The sequence below is a fragment of the Atractosteus spatula genome, chromosome 7, assembly GCF_055471065.1.
Source record: "Atractosteus spatula isolate fAtrSpa1 chromosome 7, fAtrSpa1.hap1, whole genome shotgun sequence".
Lineage (NCBI taxonomy): Eukaryota > Metazoa > Chordata > Actinopteri > Semionotiformes > Lepisosteidae > Atractosteus > Atractosteus spatula.
The window spans coordinates 57,491,802-57,515,272 of NC_142712.1; the positions used below are offsets into that span (position 1 = coordinate 57,491,802).

Here is a 23,471-nt window from a genome sequence, read left to right on the forward strand (position 1 = left end):
GCTAGTGTTATATTACACTATTTGTTATATTACACAAAAACTGAAAATCACAGAGTTGATTTATGGCCAGAATGTCTGTGCTGAAATCATTTAACAGAGGCTTGTGTCAGTTTGTTTTATTCTTCGTATAAGTTCTGGGGTCTCATGTTTAAAAATGAGCGGGGTTATTACAGTATATCTCCTGGTATATCTACAATATATCTACAGTAAGTCTCAGCTGCAGAAAAAGAGAAACTGAATAACATAAACTGCAAAGCTGAGTGCATGTCAGCAAAACTCTGCCTTTTGAGCAACACAAAAGTAGAGAAATCTGGATGAAAAGCCAAGCCACATTTGCAGATGGCTACAGCATGACAGCCCTGCTGACTCCTTCAGCGTGGCTCAAATGAGAACGGCTAATAACTGTTTTAATTTTTAAAAATCCTTAGCTCCAAAGCTTGGAATAGTCAATAAACTGAGTATTGAAAGAAACCTGTCACTCTGTTCATTCATGAGGAACATTCATGATTCTAGTAAACTAAAGAATACTCTATTCACGTGTAGTGTAAAAAAGTAGATTTTTTTAGAAAACAATATACATTTGATTTTGGATATTGATGAAATGTGTTAGGATTTGAGGTTTTTGGTGATTGTGATTAATTCACCATTCCTCACTGACCATGATACACTGACTTTGACTGTTGCACAAGCACTAAGTCACCTCATTAGTGATTACTTAGTTGGTCAGGCTAATCAGACACAGCGAATGTGGTCCTTCAGCATATTGTGTATCAGACCTGAAGAAAATCAAGACAGGAAAACACAAGTCTTGTTTATGGACATCACCTTCGTTCCTCCACGTCATGGAGCAGCACCTCAGAGCCAGGTCCTCTCTAGCACCGAGTCAAAGCCCGGTGCAGACCACCCTATGGCACAGATGTGTGGACCAACATGCTCGTTGCTGTGTTCAACAGACCAGGGACTGAAGGGGTGATAGTCCGGGCGGGAGTGTCTAGTGATTACAGAACTCCACTCGTAGTGACTGATAGCACCCTGACTGCATGTGTTAGGTGTTAGGGATCCGGGCCTGGATACTTCATTGCTGCCCTCCCGGTGGGCCCGTCCCAACATGACAACATTCCCCCTGCCGATCGCGGAACAACGACATTCTTGTAAGACGAGAAGGTGACAGTTATGCCATGGATGCCCTGCTTGCCAGACTTGAGCCCCATTGAACCTCTGTGAGCTGGGCTGGGAGGGCGTGTGGCGCCTGGGGCACAGGGCACGTGTGTGTCCCGGCTCGACGAGAGGAACGGGGCAGAAGCCCAAAGACAGCGTCTGAGACAGGACTGCCATTGCTATGGCTTCCAATGATGCGCACACACACTTCCAGCGTTTGAATTAAATGCTAGATGCCTTCTTGATCAGTCATGTCAACAACTGATCGATGTTAATCGGAATGAAGAATTTACCTACAGTATGTCATGCCTGTTCAGTAAAATATCAGCGCTCCTGCTACAAATACCACTTTGTCGTTTTCCTCAACGTAGCTTTGTCAATTTGTTGAAGTTAGAAGTGATGTTTCTTTAGAAACAAGAGTATAATTGTTAAATTATACTCTTTCTTTCTCTGATTACGCTAAACTTAAAAAAAAAGATAAAAAGTCCTCAGAAGTATTTTCTATATGTAACTGAAAAACATGTTGATTACCTGATGTGAGAGTTGGGATTAAATTAAACCTAAATTATAGTTTGTTCTGTTTCATTTTTAATTATTATTTTTTGCAGCATACTAAAAGCCATAGAGTTTTAAGAAGTTAATCACTTCAAATTGTTCCCTTCCTCTGAATAGATGTGTAATTCACCAAGATATTGGTTATGAGCCCATTTGTGCAATTTTCATGGTAATTGTGTCTGTCACACTGTTTTTTTTGAGAAAGGAAGAAAACAGAGAAAGAGCAAAAAAAAAACTTAATTGCAGATGGAAATGTTAAATGTGCATTGATTCTTCCTGCTTTTATATAGTAGGTTTTTTTCCATGCTAAAAAATCCTGGATGGTGGGTAAAAGTTTGATTTTGGTGGCTCTGCTTAGTTACGTATGACCGGCCCCCCTGCTCTCTCCTGCGAGCAGTGAGGAGTGTGTCTGGAATGGGCCCAGTATGTGGTGGTGTAATAAAGTTATATCTGGTATGAGCAGCTGGCAGGCTGCTCATTCCTCAGTGAGTTTAATCTCCCTGCCAGCGGGCTCCCATCCTGAGCCGTGTCAACAGTAGGTGCTAGGGTGAATCATGGGCGAGCAGCCGCACTTTCGTCTCTGCTGGAGAGCACCCCTACTGTGTCATCAAACAACCTGCAGTCCCCGCGAACCTCTCTGGCCAGTTTCTCAGCAGCCCTTCCACCACCCTTGAATCACCGTCTTATTTCCTAAAGTACTGAATAATTCCCAATCCATTTCTACTACACCTGCATCATGCTGCTGTGTACTTCACCTGTTGTGATCAGGGATTTACGTTAGCTTCTTATTCGGAATATTGTGCAAAAACGTAACCTGTTAAAAAATAAGTGCACAGCAGATAATGCGTGCTGGATTTTAAGGGAGCCATGAATTCACCTTGAAGGGTAATCTTGGCTTTGGTAGGCAGTAAATCTACATATTATTAATTTGAATGTTATAAAACCATTTCCACAGGAATCCACAGGAATCAAAACGGCATGCAGTCACTGACTGACCTTCTGTAATCTGAAGGTGTCAAATTAAGTTAGAGCTATTTTGGAAAAGCGAGGCGACAGCACTGCATGCTCACTCCTGCTCTCCGCTGTCACCAGCTCACCGAACCATGGGGTCTCAGCTAGGTGAAAGCCAACGTCACTGCTCGAGGGGTCCTTGTCAGTGCAGGGGCCTAGACCAGGGGTGGGTAATGCCGGCTTTTCCATATTGTTCCAGGTAGTTTTGTTACCAAAGTGATCTTTACCATCTGTGCTAATTTAGCAATTAGGGATTTAATTACAATTTAGTAATTACTTAATTGGAAGATTCAAAGTCCAGTCATGGCATGTAATGGAAGTGCTGAGGTTAGCCACCCTTGGTCTAGCCTACAGGGCTGAACTTGTGCTCTAAGTGAGAACTTACTTTGAGCCACAAAAGAGCTCCCTAGCTTAAATTCTCTAGGCGTGATTCTGTGCTGCCGGTTTCTTTCCCCTCATCAGTCTTGGCCTCGATGTAAGTGGGTCTGAAAAAAAGAAAGACAATAAAATAAATGTCGCACTGTACTTGAGAATTGCTTCAGAAATTACTTTTCAGCAATTTCATATATGGATTGTCTTTTTTGTTGTTGTAATTTCAGCATACCGTGCAAGTCTTAGAAAATCAAATATACAAAATAATATGATGATTGCGGTGACAGCAATTTAGGTGTCAAATGCTAAAATGGTCCTATTTGTCTTTTATAGTCTGCTCGTTCAGTGGGGAATGGTGCTGTTGTAGTGCTGATTGCTGGGGGGTGGAGAACAAAGTGTGTGCAGGGTAAGGTGCTCCGCTGTGCTGCTGGAATGCTCTTCTCCACCTCTGGTCCCATGACGAAGCTTGAGCATGAGAAGGTCATGCAAACCAGTGGCCAAATGAGTTGTTAAAGAAATTGCCATACACGTCTAAGTTGGACTTACTAACCGCAGCCAAACTTACAGCCAGATTTAAAAAGTTAGCTATGTTTATAGAATGTAACCTCAAGCATACAAAATGAAACTCTCACCAACAACTGGGACATTCCCGCAAAAAACTCACCAGAATATGTGAAAATGTGTGTCCAGCACATCTTCTGGGCCATGACCTGAAGGTCTACTGTACTTCAGAGAATCTGCACCATTTTTTATGTGTTGAACAGTAACCTCTCTCAATAAATGACTTTGAGTGACTGTTATTTTTTTATTTGCAGGACCTAGTATCAGGCCTTTTTTATGCTTTAGACTGTCTGTGAAGAAAATACAAGGTTTTGGAGATAATATATAGCCTTTGCAGGCAGTATACAGTATAGCTTTTAGCTAACATAATATTTCATTTTGCCTATCGATGTTTATCAAACAGCTTGTACTTTAAAGATATTTAATGGAAACGTTAAACAGGAACCAAAGAATCACTGTCTAATTATCATGAATAGGTACTCTGCCCCCTAGTGTTTAATAAGGAGTCTTGGCCTGAGCTGTTAGGATCATTTCTGAAAACACAGCCCCGTTGCTCTATAAGCGTACAGGGTGATACAGCCACCTACTAAAGCCCACATACTGTAGTTCTTCTTTTCAAAACAAGATCTGGAAGGCTGCTTTTGTAAGTTGTATTGTGCTCTCTGTGTTAGAGTTTTACAGTGTTAAAATATTTAAAACGTGGGGGGTCAGACCTTAGTTTATGTAGGATGTTCTCTCAGAAAACATGGGAGTATGTTGGAGTACAAACAATACATCCAAAAAGTACTTTTGCTGTCTGCATTCAAAACACTGAGTCTTTGAGTCTTCATTATCAAGAATTCTAATTAACGTAACTAAATATGCTTCTAGGGAGATCATTTATTTCTTTTTCTAAGCAGTTTTTCAGAATATTCAATTATGTGGTTTCACTGCGGTATCTTAAATCTCTTTTGACTGTCATCTGTAATATGTTTAAATAAAAAAGATTGCAATTAGCATCTGTGTAACTGAGATGGAAGTGGAGATATGTGGGCAATTAACCATTTTAGCTTTTGTAAAGTTGGAAAGGTGTTTTCTCCAGGGTTTCTTTGCATTCAAATAAATGCAAACCATTGTTATAATGAAATGGCATCTTTGAAAGCTCTTACAACTGTTAGTCACAGCAAGCTTGTACATTAAGAATTTAATTGCATTGGCTCTGAGGTTTGACAGAGGGCGAAGGAATAGCTGCCACAGGTAAGAAAGCACAAAGGTCATGTATTTTTTCCCTGTGTCCTTGGCTCAGGAACATAAACTTCTTTCTACAATATTTTCCTTATCCCAGTCCCATTCCTGTTTCAGTTCACATTGGACACTTAGACAGCATTCAGCTGTTGTAGAAACAGTATAATTTTATTTTGTTTTCAAGAGACAGACATATATTGTCACATATAAAATATAAATCAGTGCCAGAAATTTTGAAAAACAGGGCCATCCAGCCCATCCAGCCCATTTGATTGTTAGTGGCCTATCAATCCAAGGATCTCACGCAACTCTTTCTGAAAGGAGGCCAGTGTCAGGTTCAACAACACGGCTGGGTAGCTTATCCAGACTCCCACTAAACCTACTGTGTGGGCAAAGAGGTGCTCCCTGTTCCTGATTTACAATGCACTTCCATATAGTTGATACCAGTGTCCTCTGGTTCATGTTTCACTGTCGATTCTGAAGCCCATTAGATTGACTTTGTCTCTTTGCTCTTGAGGATTTTAAGTACTTAAATCAGGTCCGGATTAGGTTCATAGTCTCCTCTTTAAGACCTGAAAGGTTCATTTCTTTTGACCTGTCAGTGTAGGATATTCCATTAAGCCCCAGTATGTATCTGCTTGCTCTTCTCTGGACTGATCCCAGAGCAGCAATATCTGCTCTATGTACTGTAACAGCAACATGACAATTGCACTTGGTTGGGATGAATCCAGTTTAAAAATACTCCACCTTGTCTCCTTTGTTTTATTGTAAAGCTCTGTGAGATAATGTACTGTACTGTATCAACTTGACCACAGGGAAAAACTCTCCCTTTCTTTCACACAGACCTTGACTTTGCCTTCCTCCAATTGAAGATCAAATAAAGACCCGCTCAGATAGTGTTATACTCCAGACATGACTCACAGGGGGTATTCAGTTCCTCCTCCTGTTTATATTCCATATTTCACAGGGCTACACATGCAGTATCTTTACACATAGTTACTGTTATTACAGCATATAGAATTACATGTCTTCGCTGTGTTTGCTTCATTCCTGTTTGATTGTAACCCATTGTATATTTCAAGAATCCTTTAAAACCCAAAAGCAACTCATAGGAAAGGGGAGAGTTCTTTATTAAATCTTGTTGTGGTTTATTTTAACTACCATTTGCAGCCTTCTTATTGCACAGGATGGAAATGGAGGGTGGAAAAAGATGAGTGGAGAAAGGAGCGACAAACCAAAGAAATCATTGCCCAGTGAGCTTCTCACTGCTTTGTCCATGAAAATGAATGAGAGGCCATGTTTACAGTTCAACACAAACCAGAGTGTCCACAGCAGTAGCCAGACAGGCTTTGAAACTGAATCATGAACTTTTATGTTCTGACAAGGACATACTACATCTATCAAAATACACTCCCTGTTGAAACTTGAACTATTAATCTATCCTGTCTTGCAAAACTGGAACCTCAGGCACTTGCACCTCATCAGAAGTACAGACAAATTAGGGCACAGACGCTTCTTTCTGTGTCTGCTTGGCACGTGGGCCGTGTTTGCCAGCCAGCCCAGATCCCCCTCTGTTGCTCAAACCTGCTGTCTGGGGTCAGCCAGGCCTTAAACACAGCTATCAGACAGCATTGTTTACTGGAAGAACCTGCCCACACACCAAACAAGCTGCTGTACATTTCCTGCATAACTGTCAAAAACATTTATAATTGAGATAGGAACTAGATGAGGGATTGAGGCTACTATTTTGTCATTACCACAATCCTGGTAGACTGGTAATCTGTAACTTTCATACAAGTGCCCAGCTTTCTTGTTTGGTTGCTGGCAACTTAATGACCCAAGAATTCCTATTTCATAAAGCATCCCATTGCATCAGCTTCAGTAGCACTGGGAATTTTGTACAAATCTCTGTGTTAGGAAGTGTCTCTTTTTTTTTCTGTCCTGAATGCTCATACACTTGATTTCTGCATCCATAGGACCTGAGAACGACCCCTAAAGCAGTAATATCCTTCTTTCAGCAAGGTTTCATGGCTAGGAGGTGGTGGGACTGGGAAGGGAGAAATGTTTTGTAAGTTTGTTCTGTTTTTGAAAAAAAATAGTACACAACCATTCACCATAAAAATATCTGTAATTAACTCTGCATAATGAGGTATAATTTAAAAAAATATTTTATGATTTAATTCAAAACAACCTACATTTGCATATATTGCTACAGCTGTGCTCCACCTGGTAGCTGAACCCATAGCCTTCTGGTTCCAAATACTGAGCCCTGACCACTTCTGAGTACTGCTACCTACAGATAGCAACAATCACAGTTACATTATTGGGCTGTGCTAAAAACAATCACTTAAAACATATTGAAATAACTCTTGAACATGCTGCCATCAAATCGGTATGTCCCTATAAGCCTTCATAGCATCATTCTCTGTAATTATGTGTCTAGGAATCCCCTCTGCTTGAACAGTCTTTTGCTTCTGTCTCATCATAGGGACTTCGGGTTCTGATGGTTTATGGCCAGTTAGTTCTGCTTGAAATGCTTTGCTGTCATCACTCCTCAAGTTACAGCAACCCCTCTCCATCTACGCTCTGATCTCAGAGACAAAAATAGGAAAGGGGACAATCACTCACAACATTTTGTACTTTGCAGTGGATTTCAGTGAGATCCTTCATTCTGTCACTGCAAAAGTGCCAAATAAATGTACAGTATGCAACACAGCTTGCGCTCTTTTTCAGTTTTGAAAGGGAAATTTAATCACATTCATGATCTGAGTGCTCGTACAGCTTGTAATCCGCTGATGTCCCCTGTCCTGTGATTTAGCTGGCTCGCTGGCCTAAGTGAACCAAATCAAGGATTTTTTCCAAAGCAAGGCTATCTCTGTAACAGTGCTTCTTTCTGTTGTGTCGGAGACATGCTGCGCTTCACGTCACCATTTCCTGGCAGCACAAGTGGCTCTCAAATTTTCTTCCCTTCTTAAGAAACTGGGAAAGAACTGGGTTAGGCTCCAACACTCTTGACACAAGAGAATCATCCTTTCTCTCCTTATTATCTAGTAGATCAAGTAGGGAGCTGCATCAGCATGCACAGGCTGCAAAGGAACAAGTAAAGGTTTATTCCAAGTTGAAAAGAGAAGAAAAGAAACACAACATTTTGGGCTTCCTGAATTATTTCCTGGAATAAACCATTATTAGTTTCTATGTAAACTCTGGTAGAGTTTCAAACCTGTTATGCTCTGTTACATGAGCTTTCACAGCCCTTCAGACATTAGAAAAGTGACCTCATATCCCCAAAGCACACATATTGTAGCAGTTCCACAAACCCTGATCGTCACTTGCCTTGGACTATCTAACATACATTTAGGTAGGTGGATTCAGATCTGGAACTAATCTGTGTCCACGAAATCTAACCTTTGCATCTGAGTTTCTGGCATACAGGTTTTGAATCTGACAAAATATTTCTTGCTGATATTCTGTTTCATAGTCTTTTTATAGTTTTTTGCTGAATGCTGAATGTTGGTCGATTAAAGCTCACCTTTAGAGTTTGTCAGTATGATAAATGCTCGATATGGAGTGCTTTTTCAAAGGACTTTTTAAGAATTTCAATTTCATTTTGGGCGAGCAGAACTCAAACTCAGACTGTCCAGTTGTGGAAGTGAAAATGACTCACCAGCAAAGTCTTCTGCTGACCTACTGTAAGTCTAATAAATTATACATACAAACCCCAAAAACCCAACTAAATGCACACACATAATTATCTTGAAGTGACTTTGCTGAGAGTGACAAACAGTACATGTTTCCGTTGTATCTGTAGGTGTATTCTAACTTGTGTGGTTTAGATACTCTCTTCATGCTGCTCACTTTGTCTTTCCACTATCTCCTTCACTCTCCCTGTCTGTTTCACCTCAGCATGATGAGCAGCCCCAACGACAGAGATGTCACCACACTCTGATGGCTCCTGGAAATGTGGTCCTGATTAGCAGGACTCCTCTTTCTCAGTACAGGCTGGCATTCTATGCTGCCAAAGCTTTGCCTGAGGCTTGTCTGTTTTTTTTGCACATTTGATTATAGAGTGAACTTTGTTTGTTCTATATTGTGTACTGTCTCTCAATGTCCTATATTTTAATAAATTAAAGAAAATGTCAAGGGGAACTTTTTAATTCAAACCAAGGAATTATAGTAAATCAAATAATTCAATAAACACATATGTAGTGCCTTGTTTTGTCAGTTGTCAAAGGTTTGCTTCCTTATCAAATTTTGATTTTGATGTTCTTAACTGACATTTATAACACCTACTTTAAATACAATCTAAAGTGACAAACTGAAAAGACATTTTGCTAAGGACACAATGGTCCATATTTAAAGCCTCATATATAATGTCAGGTGTGTGATGTTTTACTGTTTGCAGATTAAAACTGTCCTCTGACAAGTTTTTAGCACAAGAATTTAAGACCACCAATGGGATGTGAATTATAATTAGAGCAGTATTGAAAAAGTCTTACACTAAAAACTTGATGTAGGAGATTATTACTCTAGAATACACAAACATTATAATGGTATTATAATTACTTTGAAACAACTAATGCTCACTCGACAAGATTAATTAGCATTTGAGGCAAAGCAAAAACATTTTTGTTCTAATTTCTTGTATAACCTCCAAAGTCAAAGTGTGCCTTGTGAACAAGCCAGCACGTTCACATTTCACATATACGGGCCAAGGCTGCCCCCTCCCCATCTCTTTCCGAAAAAAAAAAACTGGCATTCTCTTCTGGAGCACTGAGCTCTCCTTAATCCCCGAGCCTGTCAGGCCCTTTATATAGGAAACTCATCTCACCAACCAGGCACAACTGGGCTGATGGATTTATCTCTGGAGATAGGGTTTCAGACTGTAAGATAACCCCCCACCACATACACACAGCGCTGGCACTGCCCCTCCTTTTTAAACTAGCCCTCGAGTGTGGAGCTGTGCTTTTGGGTGCCGGGCAGAAAGGAGAGCCTTGTGATTCCCTCTGTTTCCTGCTTTCAGACGGAGTGTGGCCTAGCATGGCTGGGGCAGGGGGCAGTGGATTGGAGGTCCTGCTGTCCACACTGCAGGTAAGAGACGTCACGTGTCCGGGCTGAACATGCAGGCAGCAGAGTGAAAAGGTGTGCAGAGAGGGCTGTGGTAACGAGCTCAGAAGCAGCACCTGAGTGAATGAAAAATGGCAAAAAAGTTTAATTCCCTGGGTATTTTAGCTACTACTATGTTTCTATGTCAATTGATTTATTTATTTTGGTTGTTTGTGCAAACAACGTCCTTCATTTTTCTGCAGATCTTGTAGTAACACACACAGCAGAACATCCCATGTTTTCTAATTTGTCTCTGTCTGAATTTTTCACGAGCACCTGGAATGTAGTGATAGCTCAACTTGTATTCAGCCCACAGACAGAAGTTACAGGTCAATTAATAGTTATATGGAAGTCATGAGGTGAAGCCTTTCTCTGATGCAGATTCAGCTGTGTACACAGTTTGTCAGCTTTCACTGTAATTAATATTTCATTTCTGAAATATTTTATTCTGAATTTTATTTTCCTTCCATGGTGAGAATTATTCCTATATGCACTTGCTGTGGATAGGTCATTGTGTCTTACTGTCACAGAAACTTTAATGAATGTTGATGATTTCTTTGTGAGCGGAATTGTACTGTACAATAGAGAAGAGTCAGACTGTCTGACTGGTGGTTTTCCAGTGTTGATGTATGTTTTCATGAATTAATTGATTTATTTGTCTGGAGCTTTTATTAAAAATTACTTTGAAGAGTTGAAAAACATTGTCCACAAAAGTAATGCAGTTAGTCATAAAAGTAATAAAATATATTGTTTTGCATTGTACAGTAGAGCTGCTTTTTTAGGCCACAGTGTGAAAGTTACATGTGGCAATACAGACAGTGCATTCTGAACATTGTATTCATGTCTTGCTATGCATAATGACTTAGAAATAATTTTAAAAAGCAGAGACGTCTTCTTCCATACAAAAGAAAGCCCCGCTTCATTTAGCGGGGCTAGCAGGGTGAGTTTCACAACTATCAGGGTGATTTTTGGTTCCAGCAAATTTTGTTCCAGATTGCCTTAAAACTATAATAAAAAATGAAATGAACAAAACATGCTTGCATAAGTGTGAAACATTTTCCACTACAATGTTTTTTTCCACTAGAACTTAATTTTTAAATTAATAAAAGTGGATTATTTTTGGTGATATAAAAGAAGGAAGCTATAGGCACAATAGTTTATTTGGATAATTCAATAGCAATATTTAAAATGTTTTATGTACTGCATTTTCTACATTGTTAATTGTGAAGATTCCTCTGCTATTGACACTGTGATGGTTTGACAGCCATGGAAAATCTGTTAGGAACATGACCTTAATAACCTTAATATTTGTAATTGTTGTCCACGAAGCAATACATACATTTTGTCACAATGAAGGAGAAACTACATAAAATAGTTTAATAACTGATTGAAACTGAACTAAAGCGGGAGAGAAATTACATTAATGTGTTTATTTTTGTGTTCTTTTCTTTGAGCACGATTGTCCTTTCTCACAGTAGACCCATGTGACAGTTATCAGTTCATTTGTTTTCATATAATATTCACTGTAGCTGCTGCTGTCTTTTCATTGTTCATATTTTCATATGGACCAGCACAGGCATGGGTTTCCCTGACACTAACGTACCGCACAGGGAGAAGAGGTAAATAACTTCATAAGGAAGGCTGTAAAACCCTTAATTTACTGCAGTATGAAAAAGATGTCTTTGTATGCAAAACCTCAATATCCTTTTTGTAAATGCTCAGTGGTTAAAATCATATAGTAATATATTTAACAAACTAAAGTGGTGATAACTTGCAACCAAGAGCTAACGTGCATGTTATTTTCATAGATCATTGCTAGGGCAAATACAATTAGTTTACAATAGATAATCCTTATAGTACATTTTATGATTTAACTCTTTAAATCTTTTGAGATCCTTGTGTTTCAATATCTTCATCTCATCCTGCTTTTTCTTGCAGGATCCCAGGGAGAGTAGCTCTTACATAGCTGCAGACAAACCAGTCATTTTAAATGCAAACTTGCAAACTCAATACAGAAAACTGGGATTGAACTAGGGACCTTCAGCTCTTACATAAGAACAGTTCCAAGTGAGATGTACTGTAACTGTTATCTATCCTGTTCGATAAAGAGTTGAGTGACAAAGGAATTGAATCTAGAAGTTTCTGCTCCATAGTCAGACTATTTATCCATTGTGCGCCTGGCCTAGAGAAAGCATTTTCAGTCTCATGCTGTCCCACCCAAACCATCTTTATATGCAAAAACTTTGTATGACATTTCTTGAACAAATCTAGTCACCGTTTTCTATACCTACTTTGGTGTCAATACACATTCAACTGACTGTTAGCCAGTTAGTTAATTTTAGCCAGGATGACTTGCATAGACTAGGACATGAACTGCGTCTGAATCACCAGTATTAGCTCAGTTTTTCCATTTTACCTAAGGGACAAAGGAACAGGAGGTGTGTGAGCTGTTCAGAATGGCAGGCAGTGTACCAGTGGGGGAGCTAGGAGCCTTCCAGACCCTAGCACAAGCACCTTGCCCAAATTGCTGAAACATTTAGTTCCTTTAATTTATTTAGGTAGTTGTAAGAACATAAAAAAATGTTACAGACGAGAGGAGGCTGTTTGGTCCATCTAACTTGTTTGGTAGACAGTAGCTAATTGATCTGAGGATCTCATCCAGCCATTGCTTGAAAGAAACCAGGATAAAATGGATGTTCCACACTTCCACAACCCTTTGTATAAAGAATTACCTTTGTGGAGTGTGCTACACTGTTCAATCTGAGGAAGTCCGGATGAGATCTGGCATCCGGAGAGAGTGACTCCCTAGATGCCAGTCATCTCATTAGACCAGGTGTGTCTCATTTTAACCAAGCCTTTTTCCAAAGACACCTGTCACTACCTCACACACCGTTTTAGATCTTTTGTTATAGTTAGTGCTGTAGTGAGAAATTCTTACTTTAAGACTCAAAACTGCATAAAAAGCCACTATATTAAATGCCTCATTTTATTACATTACTCAACACCGCCTCTTCAAAATTTCTCCTTTATAATTCCATATAATGCAGCCAAAAAAGCTTTTCTACAGCGAACACATTATGAAATTAGATGAATATACTGTACTGAAAGAAATTTGTTTTTTTTCTAAGGAAAGAATATGTCATTAATAGAACTAGAGCTGTGCATGCAAGTATTCAATGAGTGTAGATTATTCTTCAATAGAACTATGAAAATACACAGTTACAAGGCACATGTCTGGCAACTGGATGTCTCAAGACAGCGAATATGTCAATGTTGAGAGCATTCAGAGTCATAACTTGGGCTGTATTGAAATACACTTTGGCAGCTCTGGCTTTGGACAAGTTCTGTTTAGACAAGAAGGGATGTCGCCACCCCCTCCCTACCTCCCTGTCTCTCCAGACCTCCTGGAGGTAATACAGTTTTCAAATCATTAGGGGATATATTGTAACTCAATTACCAGCCTTCGTTTGTAGCTGTTGAAGCCTGAAATGGGATTCATTGAACTTCAACGAAGAAAGACACATGGAATTGGTAGGGCAAAGCAAAGCAATCCGAATGTTTATCATATGAGATAATCCAAACAAGAACAAAATGTAAAATGCAAAGATTACATGTAACTAAAACCCGGTAATTTATTTTGCCATGAAAATCTCACGGATTTTAGTTTTTCTGAAATCAGTTGTAAGATTGCATGGGTCTAGATTCATGTAGACACAACTGAATTCCCAAATGATTTTAGGATTGACTGGGCTTCATATGAAGCCAAGAAAAGAGGAAAAAATTCTAGGAAGAAGGAAAAACTTTGGAAGCCTTTCTATAAAAATATATATTTCTGGAAAAGTAAGGCACATTTACTGTAAGTTCAAAATGTTTGACCAATATCCACTGGGCTCTGTAACACACATGGAACATTAAGTACATCGTACTTAATAGTGATAATTCATGTTTTAGTGAGTCAATTCATTGTTTGAATGAATGAATACAACTCACAGACTACGAGGACAAAAATAACTTGGTTAAATGGCTTGTACCTCAGTGCTCCACAAAAAAAGCCTTTCTGGGCACAGGAGACTAAAACCCAGGCCAATCATTTCCTTAGGGACCATGGGAACTTTTAGTTACTGTTGCTACTTAAAAATAGAAAGGGAAAAATCTTAGTCCACACTAATAAAATACATAAAAATAAATAAAAATGAACTTTTTTAACCGTTACTCAGTCCAAAGCACTGATCACATTGAAACACAGGTTTAAAGCAAGTTTATATGGTTAAGAAAACTGCCATCCTAATATTATCAAGTTAGGTACGTCACCCTCAAAGTTAGAATGTACAACAGCAAACATTTAATAGGTATAAATATCCATCCATCAAGCATAGGCTCGTGGAGGAACCAGAGCAAAAACCGACCAGCAACAGGCACAAGGTGGGGCACACCCTAGATGAGACACCAGTCCACTGCTAGGCACACACAGATATGGGCACACATTCGCACCAGGGCCAATTTTACAGGTGCCAATTAACCCACCAATATGTCTTCGGACTGTAGGAGGAAAACACAGGATCTGGACCATGCAAACACAAGTTGAGCATGCAAACTCCATGCAGATAGCATCACAGGAATTGAACCCAGAGCCCCAGTGCTGTGAGGCAGCAATGCTAACCCCTGCATCACCATGCCTCCTATAGAAATAATTGCCTTCCTGTAAATAATAAGACATATTTTACAGCTAGAATACAAACTGATTGCTAGAAGTGCTTGATGGTCAAAATACAAAAAGCAGCCAGATAAAATATGATGTAAAATGGTTGAACAAGCCTGGCAGAAATCAAAAGATTAGTTGGGGAATTTGTGGATGTCAGTCATGTTGTGGCTTTCAAGGCATTTTAAGATCTATTTTCATTGAAAACACATCTAAAAACGTTAAATCAATAATTGCATTTTACCAATGGCTTTCTTGTACATAATTTATTGTTGTCAAAACATCGTAAAACTTTTTCATTTTGCGTCTTAAAGCTGTCATTTAACATTACTTATGTAATTTTAGAGCTCATCTTTGGTCTTGAAAAATAATTAGGCTTGTAGATCTCAGTCTCTGCGAATCTGAAGTAAGTGGAAGCAGAAAGACTAGAAGACCCTGGAGTCCTGCACTAATTTAGTCTGACACCCTTTCTATAGTTTCAGTGGCTGCTCATAACTTCAGCATGAATCAGATACTGTACAACATAAATAAATGCATAACTGCTCTTCAGCCCTGCAAGGTTCACAAAGGGGGCACAAAACAGGATATGGCAATAAATGTTTCTGACATCTTTTTCTCGGTCGGTTTTAATGGGTGTCATGCTCTGTGTGCTCTGCACATTTTGGAGACTTGCCTCCTGTCACATGAACCCCTAGTCTTGTGTTTCAGCTGTGTTAATCGGGATACATGAAAAACACTTACCCCAATGCACATTCTGAACACATACTGGTGTTGGGATCACAAAATGGTTTGCAATTCTTCATTTGAACGAACTTATCATTTGTTTGCTTGTGAATTGATCATAGGTGGTCAAGTCCTATTCACATATCTTGAGCTGATTTGAGGCCCAAGGCAAGGCCAGATTTCAAATGCGCCGAACAACAGGGTGGGAAGCACCTTTATGAGTACCTTCGCTTGAGGAAAAAGACAAATGACAATGTTTGCGCATCTGACAGGACTACTCAGTCATCAAAGGAAATCCAAAGACATTTCAGATGATCAGAGCAGGGAGGATTTTGCTGACACCAATTACAGTGAGGCCATGTGTATTTTCTTTGAAACAGCTGCAACAGAAATCTCAGACAGCAGATGTTTCTTTGTGGCTACCTATGTAGTGAGTATGGCATTCATCCCATGCTCTGCATAACTAGTGCTAAAGGGTGATTCATGACAGGATAATGTGTCCTCTGGGTCCAGATCCCATGAAGCTGACCCTTGACCTAAAAGTGGACACATTCCGCTATACTTTGTAGGTCCCTTTGTTTTAAATTTGGAGTGAAAGCATGACATAAGCTCTTTGTTTGGCTTGAGAATGAGAACAGTACTTTTTTGGGCGGAGTGAGCCTATAAATGGCATCTGTAAGATTGTGGTTGACCCTGTTTCTCCTATAGCATCCCCCTGCTCTCCCTCCTCAAGGTGCTGTTTCAGTTAAGCAACATGGCCACCCTTTGGTGTTGTGAGGCTGTAACGATGGCCCACCACAATACACACCTAATATATAATATAATACATATAATACATAATACATATAATACATAATACATATAATATAAATCACTTTGCTTTTGTAGAGTGCTCTTTGTAGGAAACCATCACAGAGTGCTTTACATAGTCAGTAAAAAGCTTAGCTCAAACATTCTCTGTTCCGAATGAAATCCTTTCACTTCATGCTCAGAAGAGGCTTAGACGTTGGCCTTTGTAACAGGAACTGGAAGGGGGGTCCACAGGTGTGACGCACAGCAGCTCCAGACCTGGCCAGCCAGCTAGCACACCCCATATACAGTACATGACCTGAGCAGCTCAAGTAGCATACTGTACAATGTTAGTAGATAATCAAGGTAACATGATTAGAAAGTCTTTTTCAGCATAACCAGTGTCGGATTTCCCATTAGGCAGTGTAGGCACAGTGCCTAGGGCCTATGAAATTTTTAGGGCCTACGAAGGAGGGAAACACTAGTGACTAACGAAAAATGAGTTGAAACAACATGCTTGCGATCGACTCTAGGTGCTCCCAATCGATAATCATACGCTATCTAGCGGCTTTACTAAAACTAGGAGTATTGAAGTGACGGTCGCTCGACTCACTCCATCAATCACGTGTTTTAGCATTAGAATAGTTGCATCATGTCAATCGACATAAGTCAGTTGGCGTTTACCCCTCTTTTTGCAGATTTTGGAGTGAAATTGCCCGGGGCCTACAAACACCAAAATCCGGCCCTGAGCATAACAAAGGGTTTATAGAGATTCTTTAAAACAGAAAAAATAGAGCTGACGTTCTGTTACAAACCACTGTTTTGTAAATAAACGTCAGTAAGTACATAAAATGCAGTTCCTGTGTTAAATATTTAATTTGTGCACAGATCCTCAGTTCTGGTAATGGAAGGTCCAGCAGGTTTTGTGAAGCACTTAAGCTCCTGTGTAAAGAGTTTCAGTTAGGTCATTATGGACTTAGAAAGAATGAAATCCAGAAGATCTCCAAGACCAGATGCAAAGATCACAGTTTTAGGGGGACAAACCTATTGACAATTTTAAAGGGAGGCAATTTAGCTGGTATTGTCATAGTGTACTGTGAGTTGACAGTGTGATGTGGATGCAAGATAAAGTTTAAATGCAAGAGTAATTTATTACCTGGGATGATCTGTCTTAATTTTGTACTGCATTTTGTTCTGGTAAGACAATTTTCTAGATCACAAGAGGTTTTATGCTAAAATATTTCTCTTCTCATTCTAGTTCTGTTCTTTCATAAACTCTGACTAATTAGATACCTGTTTATACTTCAGATCTGTCTGCCATTTGATGTGGATGTACTGTACTGTATATGCAATTATACTGTAGTTCAATGTGAAAAAATCTTCCTTTTTGTCACATACTGAATCACAGGGTCTCGGCCTTGGCACCATTTAGAAATCAAATGTTACTATCACTTTTAATGAACATTCACACTTCACTTGGAAAGGAGAGGAGAATAGAAGTCACAGCCAGCCTGAATCTATAGATAGCAAAGCCATTGTCCTGTCAAGATGGTAGGACACCACCTCCCTCCCCAGGCCAGCCATTTCACGAAGACGTGAAAGCCATGAGAGAAAGACGCAGTGCATACTCCCCATCTCTGCTTTCACAGTGCTGCCCCAGTGGCAGGGCCGCCTGCACAGCCTGTCAGCTGCTACGCTTTTAAATAGTAGCCCTGCACCCTCCCTCCCTGTCTGTGCATTTAAGCCCTGTGGATTCCAACAGAGGGCGCTGGCTGGATGCGGAGCCCAGTTCAACAGACATGCACCTGCCGTGAGCAAGCTGACAGAGCCCGTTCTGCACACTCATGTCTGGATGCATGTATTTATTCATCCTTTAGCCGAGATTTCCAGAAGTCAGGCAAAGACATCTTTCTTAAAAGGAAAAATTCTTTGCTAGGTTCCTGGATGCTCTAGTATTGAATTGTTACCTGGTGCTAGGATGGTGGTTAGCTTAAAAATCCAATTTCTTTCTCAGAGATGCTAAGACTGCATCCTTCTTTTTTTTGTGAGATTGCACGAAAGCAAAAAAATAAGGCTCCAGAATGAAAGAGTGTGCAATGTTTCCAGATGCGATTGTCATACTATTTGAAACTCATTTAAATATACAGGCATGTTGTATTTTTGTTACAGCTCATGAGCTCTTTTTACCTTGTTTCCTGTGTTGTGTGAATCTTTGTGTGCAGTACAAGCTATAAACTTTTGTGTGTTTGATTGTCTCATCTTTTCACTGCAATTTAATTGTTCATGTCTCAAATACAGTGGTCTCAAATTCGTGTATATAGATCTTCAAAGCACTGCATGTCTGCACTAATACTAAAGTGCACAGCAGGCTAAGTGTCCAGTTCTGTCCAGGTAGGATCCTTGTCAGTCTTGATGATAATAGAATGCTGATATATAATGGCTCTTCGCAAGGGGAAATGAATAGACCATAGAGCTGCTAATTCACTAAATTAATACTTTCACCAGTGACATCATTCTCTTCTGTTACAGCAGAATCCCAGTGACACTGAAGGCACTCTCACTATTCTTAATGTTTTGGATGAGCTGCTTTCTGCTGGTGAGTAACATTGAAAAGGAAAAGCGAAATAATACAGGTTGGTCCACGTATATTAATGTCTATCTGTACAAGCATTCTGATGACATGCGTGACATTTTGTTTGATAGTACGGGACAAGGAGAAGGAAATCAATCATGTCTTAGTCAGTGGGTTTCTAAAAAAATACCTTTTAGCTTCTGCAAAGATCTGAAAACATATTTAATAACAGCAGGTATGAAAAGACCTTTTGTCATTCAGCCAGTGTGCGATGTGACAGCAGGGCTGATGGACTGATTGTATCTGCATGAGATTAATATAACCTTATTCAAACTTGCAATGTAGTTTTAGTTTTTCTTGTACTAAATCTGGTCCCTCCCTACTGCTGATCAGACCTCCAATTATGCTTTGTCAAGACCTGCAATAACCCCCCCTTGTCACCTCTTTACAAGCAAAATTGCTATCTGAGATTGGAATGAATTGATGGGACTAATGATCAACTCAGTTAGCATTAGTTAAATCATAGGCTCTACCTTAATTGTCTGTTTACTGTATAGTGTCAGTTGACCTTCCAGTTGTGTAGACCCCTGTTGTAGAGTGGCATGCATGTAGGATTACACTGCACCTACACATTTTACTTATAGTATGTAGTAAAATGCTTCTTTTTACAGTTCTTTTAGAAACTGCATCTTCCAATTCAGGGTCAGGGTCAGGGGAGCCAGAATCTGGCCCAGCAAGCAACAGGCACAGGGCTAGGCACACCCTGGGAGTGACACCAGTCCATCACAGGGCAGACACTCTCACACCAGGGCTAACTTTCCCAGAAACCACCTACTTGGAGGAAACTAGGGCACCTGGAGGAAACCCATATGAGCACAGGAAGAACATACAGTACTTACTCCACACAGATAGCACCCAAGGTCAGCGAAGCGAACCATTGTGCCACTGTGCAGCCCTTTATTAGAGGCATCACAGATGTATAATACTGTAATGCATACGGCCGACATTGCAGGTTGTGTGAGCCGGCTTACCAGAGTCTCCGCCCTTCCCTGTGAATAGCAGGAACCTCAGCCGCTGGGTTGAAGGGAGATCTCCCTTTAGCTCAACTGGCTGGGTCCCTGTTGAGTGACGCCGGAGGCCCGGGTTCGAGTTCCCAGCAGTGGGGGGCCGACCTGAGGCGGCATTGGCGAGGGCGCATACCCACGTGAACCCGAGAGTGCTACAATACAGTATAAATCATTATATTACAGGTATAATATGAATGTATAAATACATATAATATAAATCAAGTACAAAGTGTGACATGTTGAGGTATTGGTCACCATTGTGGCAGTCTTGCTAAACTATCTTGTAGCTTGAGGAAGAGGCAGCACACAGGTGGTTAATACTGAAGCTGAGCAGACGTTCATGCTCCCAGCAATGGACCTCTGACTTCTGCATTTTCAAAACAAAACCTACTACTTCTCCCAGAGTTCTAATTCCAAACCAGTCTGAAAAATTGAGTGGAAATGAAAACTGTGAAATGACAGCAGGTTTGTGTTTGCCACATCCTTATCACGACTGAGAACAGGCTTTTATTGACACCTGTGCTCAGTTATCTCAAGGCTAACATCCCATTGACCATAATAATCCACAGCCTGCTGGGAAAAGTAGTTTATCACTCTTGTGGGCTCTAGGAACTGCAGAATGTAAATGGGTAGGATATATGTAGATATACAGAGGGTAAAGGATATTGGTGTGCCTCGTCTTGTTCCATATTGGACACTCTTTACTTGTCCCAAATTTTGACACAATACTTAGAACCAATATCAATTCCTTCTGCAGCATCAGTACAATGGCAAGTCACATGCCAGTGTTATCTGCTGTCTGCTTGTTTTCATGCCCATGGGGTCTAATAGAGTGTGACATTCCTGGTTGTCCGCATAACCAGGGCTGATCTCTGAGGCATTTGACAGGCACCTAGAGGCATTGAAAGACAACTTTTGCTCAAAAATAGGCATCCACTGGCCGGAAGCCAAAACGTCATCTGTCTGCAGCATCTTACTCTGGAAACATGCTGTAGACATGAGGGGATTAATGCTCTTGGTCAATGCACTTCAATAGTTTGTTTGCTGTTATGACATGCTCACCTCTGGTGCAGTTCTAGAGCTGTGGGATGCATATACAGTATATATTAACAGCCTATTAGTAGCAGTCCCTTGCCTTACAATGTTTTGCAATGTTAGTGTCAAATCCATGGCTAAGGTTTTCTTTACCGACATGTTACACTTTAATTGAACCAGATAAAAGTGCACTATATTGAATTGTATTCATTTAGCACACACACAACACATTCATGTATGCTGCTCTACCACTCATTCCTTTTATTTGCTTTACTACAGCTACCCGACATTAAAATGACAATATGAAGAAGCTAAATCTGTTAAATCATGTTGACCTTAAGGTATCTCCACACAACAAAGGATCGTGCTGTGTTATTAAGAGGTCCCATTCTGTTTGTGCCCTGCCTGTGTTTTGCAGGGACTGATCGCAGGATCCACTACATGATCTCCAAAGGTGGAAGTGAAGCTCTCCTCCAGACCCTGGTGAACACTGCAAAAGCCCTCTCTCCCAATTATACTGTCCTATTGCCCCTGCTGCACCTCCTGGCCAAGGTTGGACACAGAGGTAAAGTTGAAAACCTCTTTAATGTTTCTGGACCCCCACAGCATTCAGAGACCTGGTAGAATTCTGAGTTGCTTCTCATAGGTTCTCATAGGCTGCCCCTATGCTTACAGCCTTTGTAGACGTTTTTGAACAATAGGTCCTGATATTTACATCACTTTTCATCCTAAAGGCTCCCAAACACTTTACACATAGATGGGGACCCACTTCATTCCCACTAAAGAGATGTACCCCCTTGAAGCACTAGCAGGCCCAATGTACAACAGATCTGGAAGGGAAGTGAGAAACTGCTTCACCAAGGGAAAGGGGGAGGAGGGTTAGGCAGGCCGAGGGTGGAATTTAGTCAGGTTTATCATCTCATCCAAAGTACGGTACTTTCTACAACACAGTGTTACTGCTCACCACACTAAGACATTGCTTGGACAACTATGGTCCAGAGGAAACAGCACCCCCTGCTGGTCTACCAGTTCCACATACAGCAGCAACATGAATTAGCTTCTGGGATTTGATGAGATCAGGCCACAAGGTTGTAATGCTGCTGCTGCTGTTTAAGACCGCTTCCCAAGCATGATAGTCAGGAACACTGATGTCTATTAATTTTCATTTTAGCTTTGTGCCCAGTTAAATAATTAAACATGCTGTACCTTATCATGGTTTTTGAACATAGTGTGTGCATTTAGTGGTACTCGTTGATATAAATGTTCTGATTACAGCATTGGGAAATTCATGGATTGCCTTTAAAAGTCTTGTGTTCTTCGCATACACCTAATGAAAGGTTAGTGAGTCTTAATACTAAATCAGTGAAGCTGGTGACACAATTGTATCTCTCACTTGATAATGCCTTGTCAATAATAAAGTGGAGTAACTGAGGACACTAGGACTCAAGGGAAAAGGTTGGTTTGATTTCGGTTTGATTTGAGATTAATCCTTGGCTTTCCATTTACACTCACATTTATCAGCGTTAACTCACTTGTTTCAGTGATAAACACATTGCTGCCTTCTTGGTCTCTTGAAGAAACACTTGTACACGTTGTAGAACAGGACTCCAGTGCTGCTGTACAAAGGTCATGCCCTGCCCTCTTGAATAGTCTTGGTGTGCTGTCTGTGTCAGCACGACTGACCTGATAACAGCGCAATCCAATAACTTAATGCATTTTTTTACTGCCTCTAAATTAAGAGAGTTATTTTGGTTGTAAACAACGTAAATGCATCCAGAGTCTGTGTATGCAGTTTGCTTTAACTTTTGATTCTCTGCCAATGCTCCACTGAACTAATAATTTACATATGGAACTTGATTTGGCAGCACTATGGAATAACAGTTAGGATGCAGGACTCTAGCCTAGAGGATTGTAGGTTCACATCCCAGATGTTATTCCTATATCCGTGAGCAAAGTGCTTCATGCAATTTTCTATAATCTCCAGCTGTATGAATAGGAAACCCCACAGGTTTCATCTTAAATGAGAATAAAAAAGCTCTAGTTAGAATCTTTAACTTAAACCCTACAATTGATTTAGACCTGAAAACAACTAATTAAGAACGCCCCGATTCAAAAAATAAATAAACCTCTCTGATTCAGCTCGTCTTTCACCCATGGAGTGTTGTTACAAATCTCAACCGAGTGTAAATATAAGGTACTGTGGTGGAAATCAATATGGCACAATTCACAGATCAATGTTGCTCTTTTCTGAGAACATAGACGCCCTGAAAGCTACAAATGTAATGAATGTTTTGTTTTGTAATTTTCCAGTATGTTTTATTTGACATCTGTTTTATTACACAAACAAAATTGTCATAATTCTTGTTTATGGTTTAGCACATCACATATATTTGGAATATATTCACATCTGTCGGAAAGAGCTGTCATCTGCAGAGGACAACAATGTTGCGCCTTTTTCTGCAGGGATAGGTTTGTAGCAAAGCTTCGGGCTCTGACACTGTGTCATGTACAGTAACTTAAGTCCCTCAGTAGGAATAAAATGTAAAACTGCTGGTAATGACTTCTGGTTCTTTAACCTGTAAAGGTTGAAAGTAGAGAATAC

The 23,471-nt window shown here is 40.2% G+C and overlaps 1 protein-coding gene across 1 annotated transcript in view; it reads left to right on the plus strand.

Annotated features, from left to right (window-relative positions):
- Positions 1-9,715: 9,715 nt before the first annotated feature.
- The window catches only part of agbl1 (AGBL carboxypeptidase 1), a 178,967-nt gene continuing 165,211 nt past the window's right edge, over positions 9,716-23,471 (plus strand). Inside the window, exons 1-3 of the mRNA XM_088922306.1 lie at positions 9,716-9,969; positions 18,725-18,791; positions 21,288-21,434. Coding sequence (XP_088778432.1) covers positions 9,919-9,969; positions 18,725-18,791; positions 21,288-21,434 — 265 coding nt within the window. The 5' untranslated portion in view covers positions 9,716-9,918. The remainder of the gene's footprint in view (positions 9,970-18,724; positions 18,792-21,287; positions 21,435-23,471) is intronic.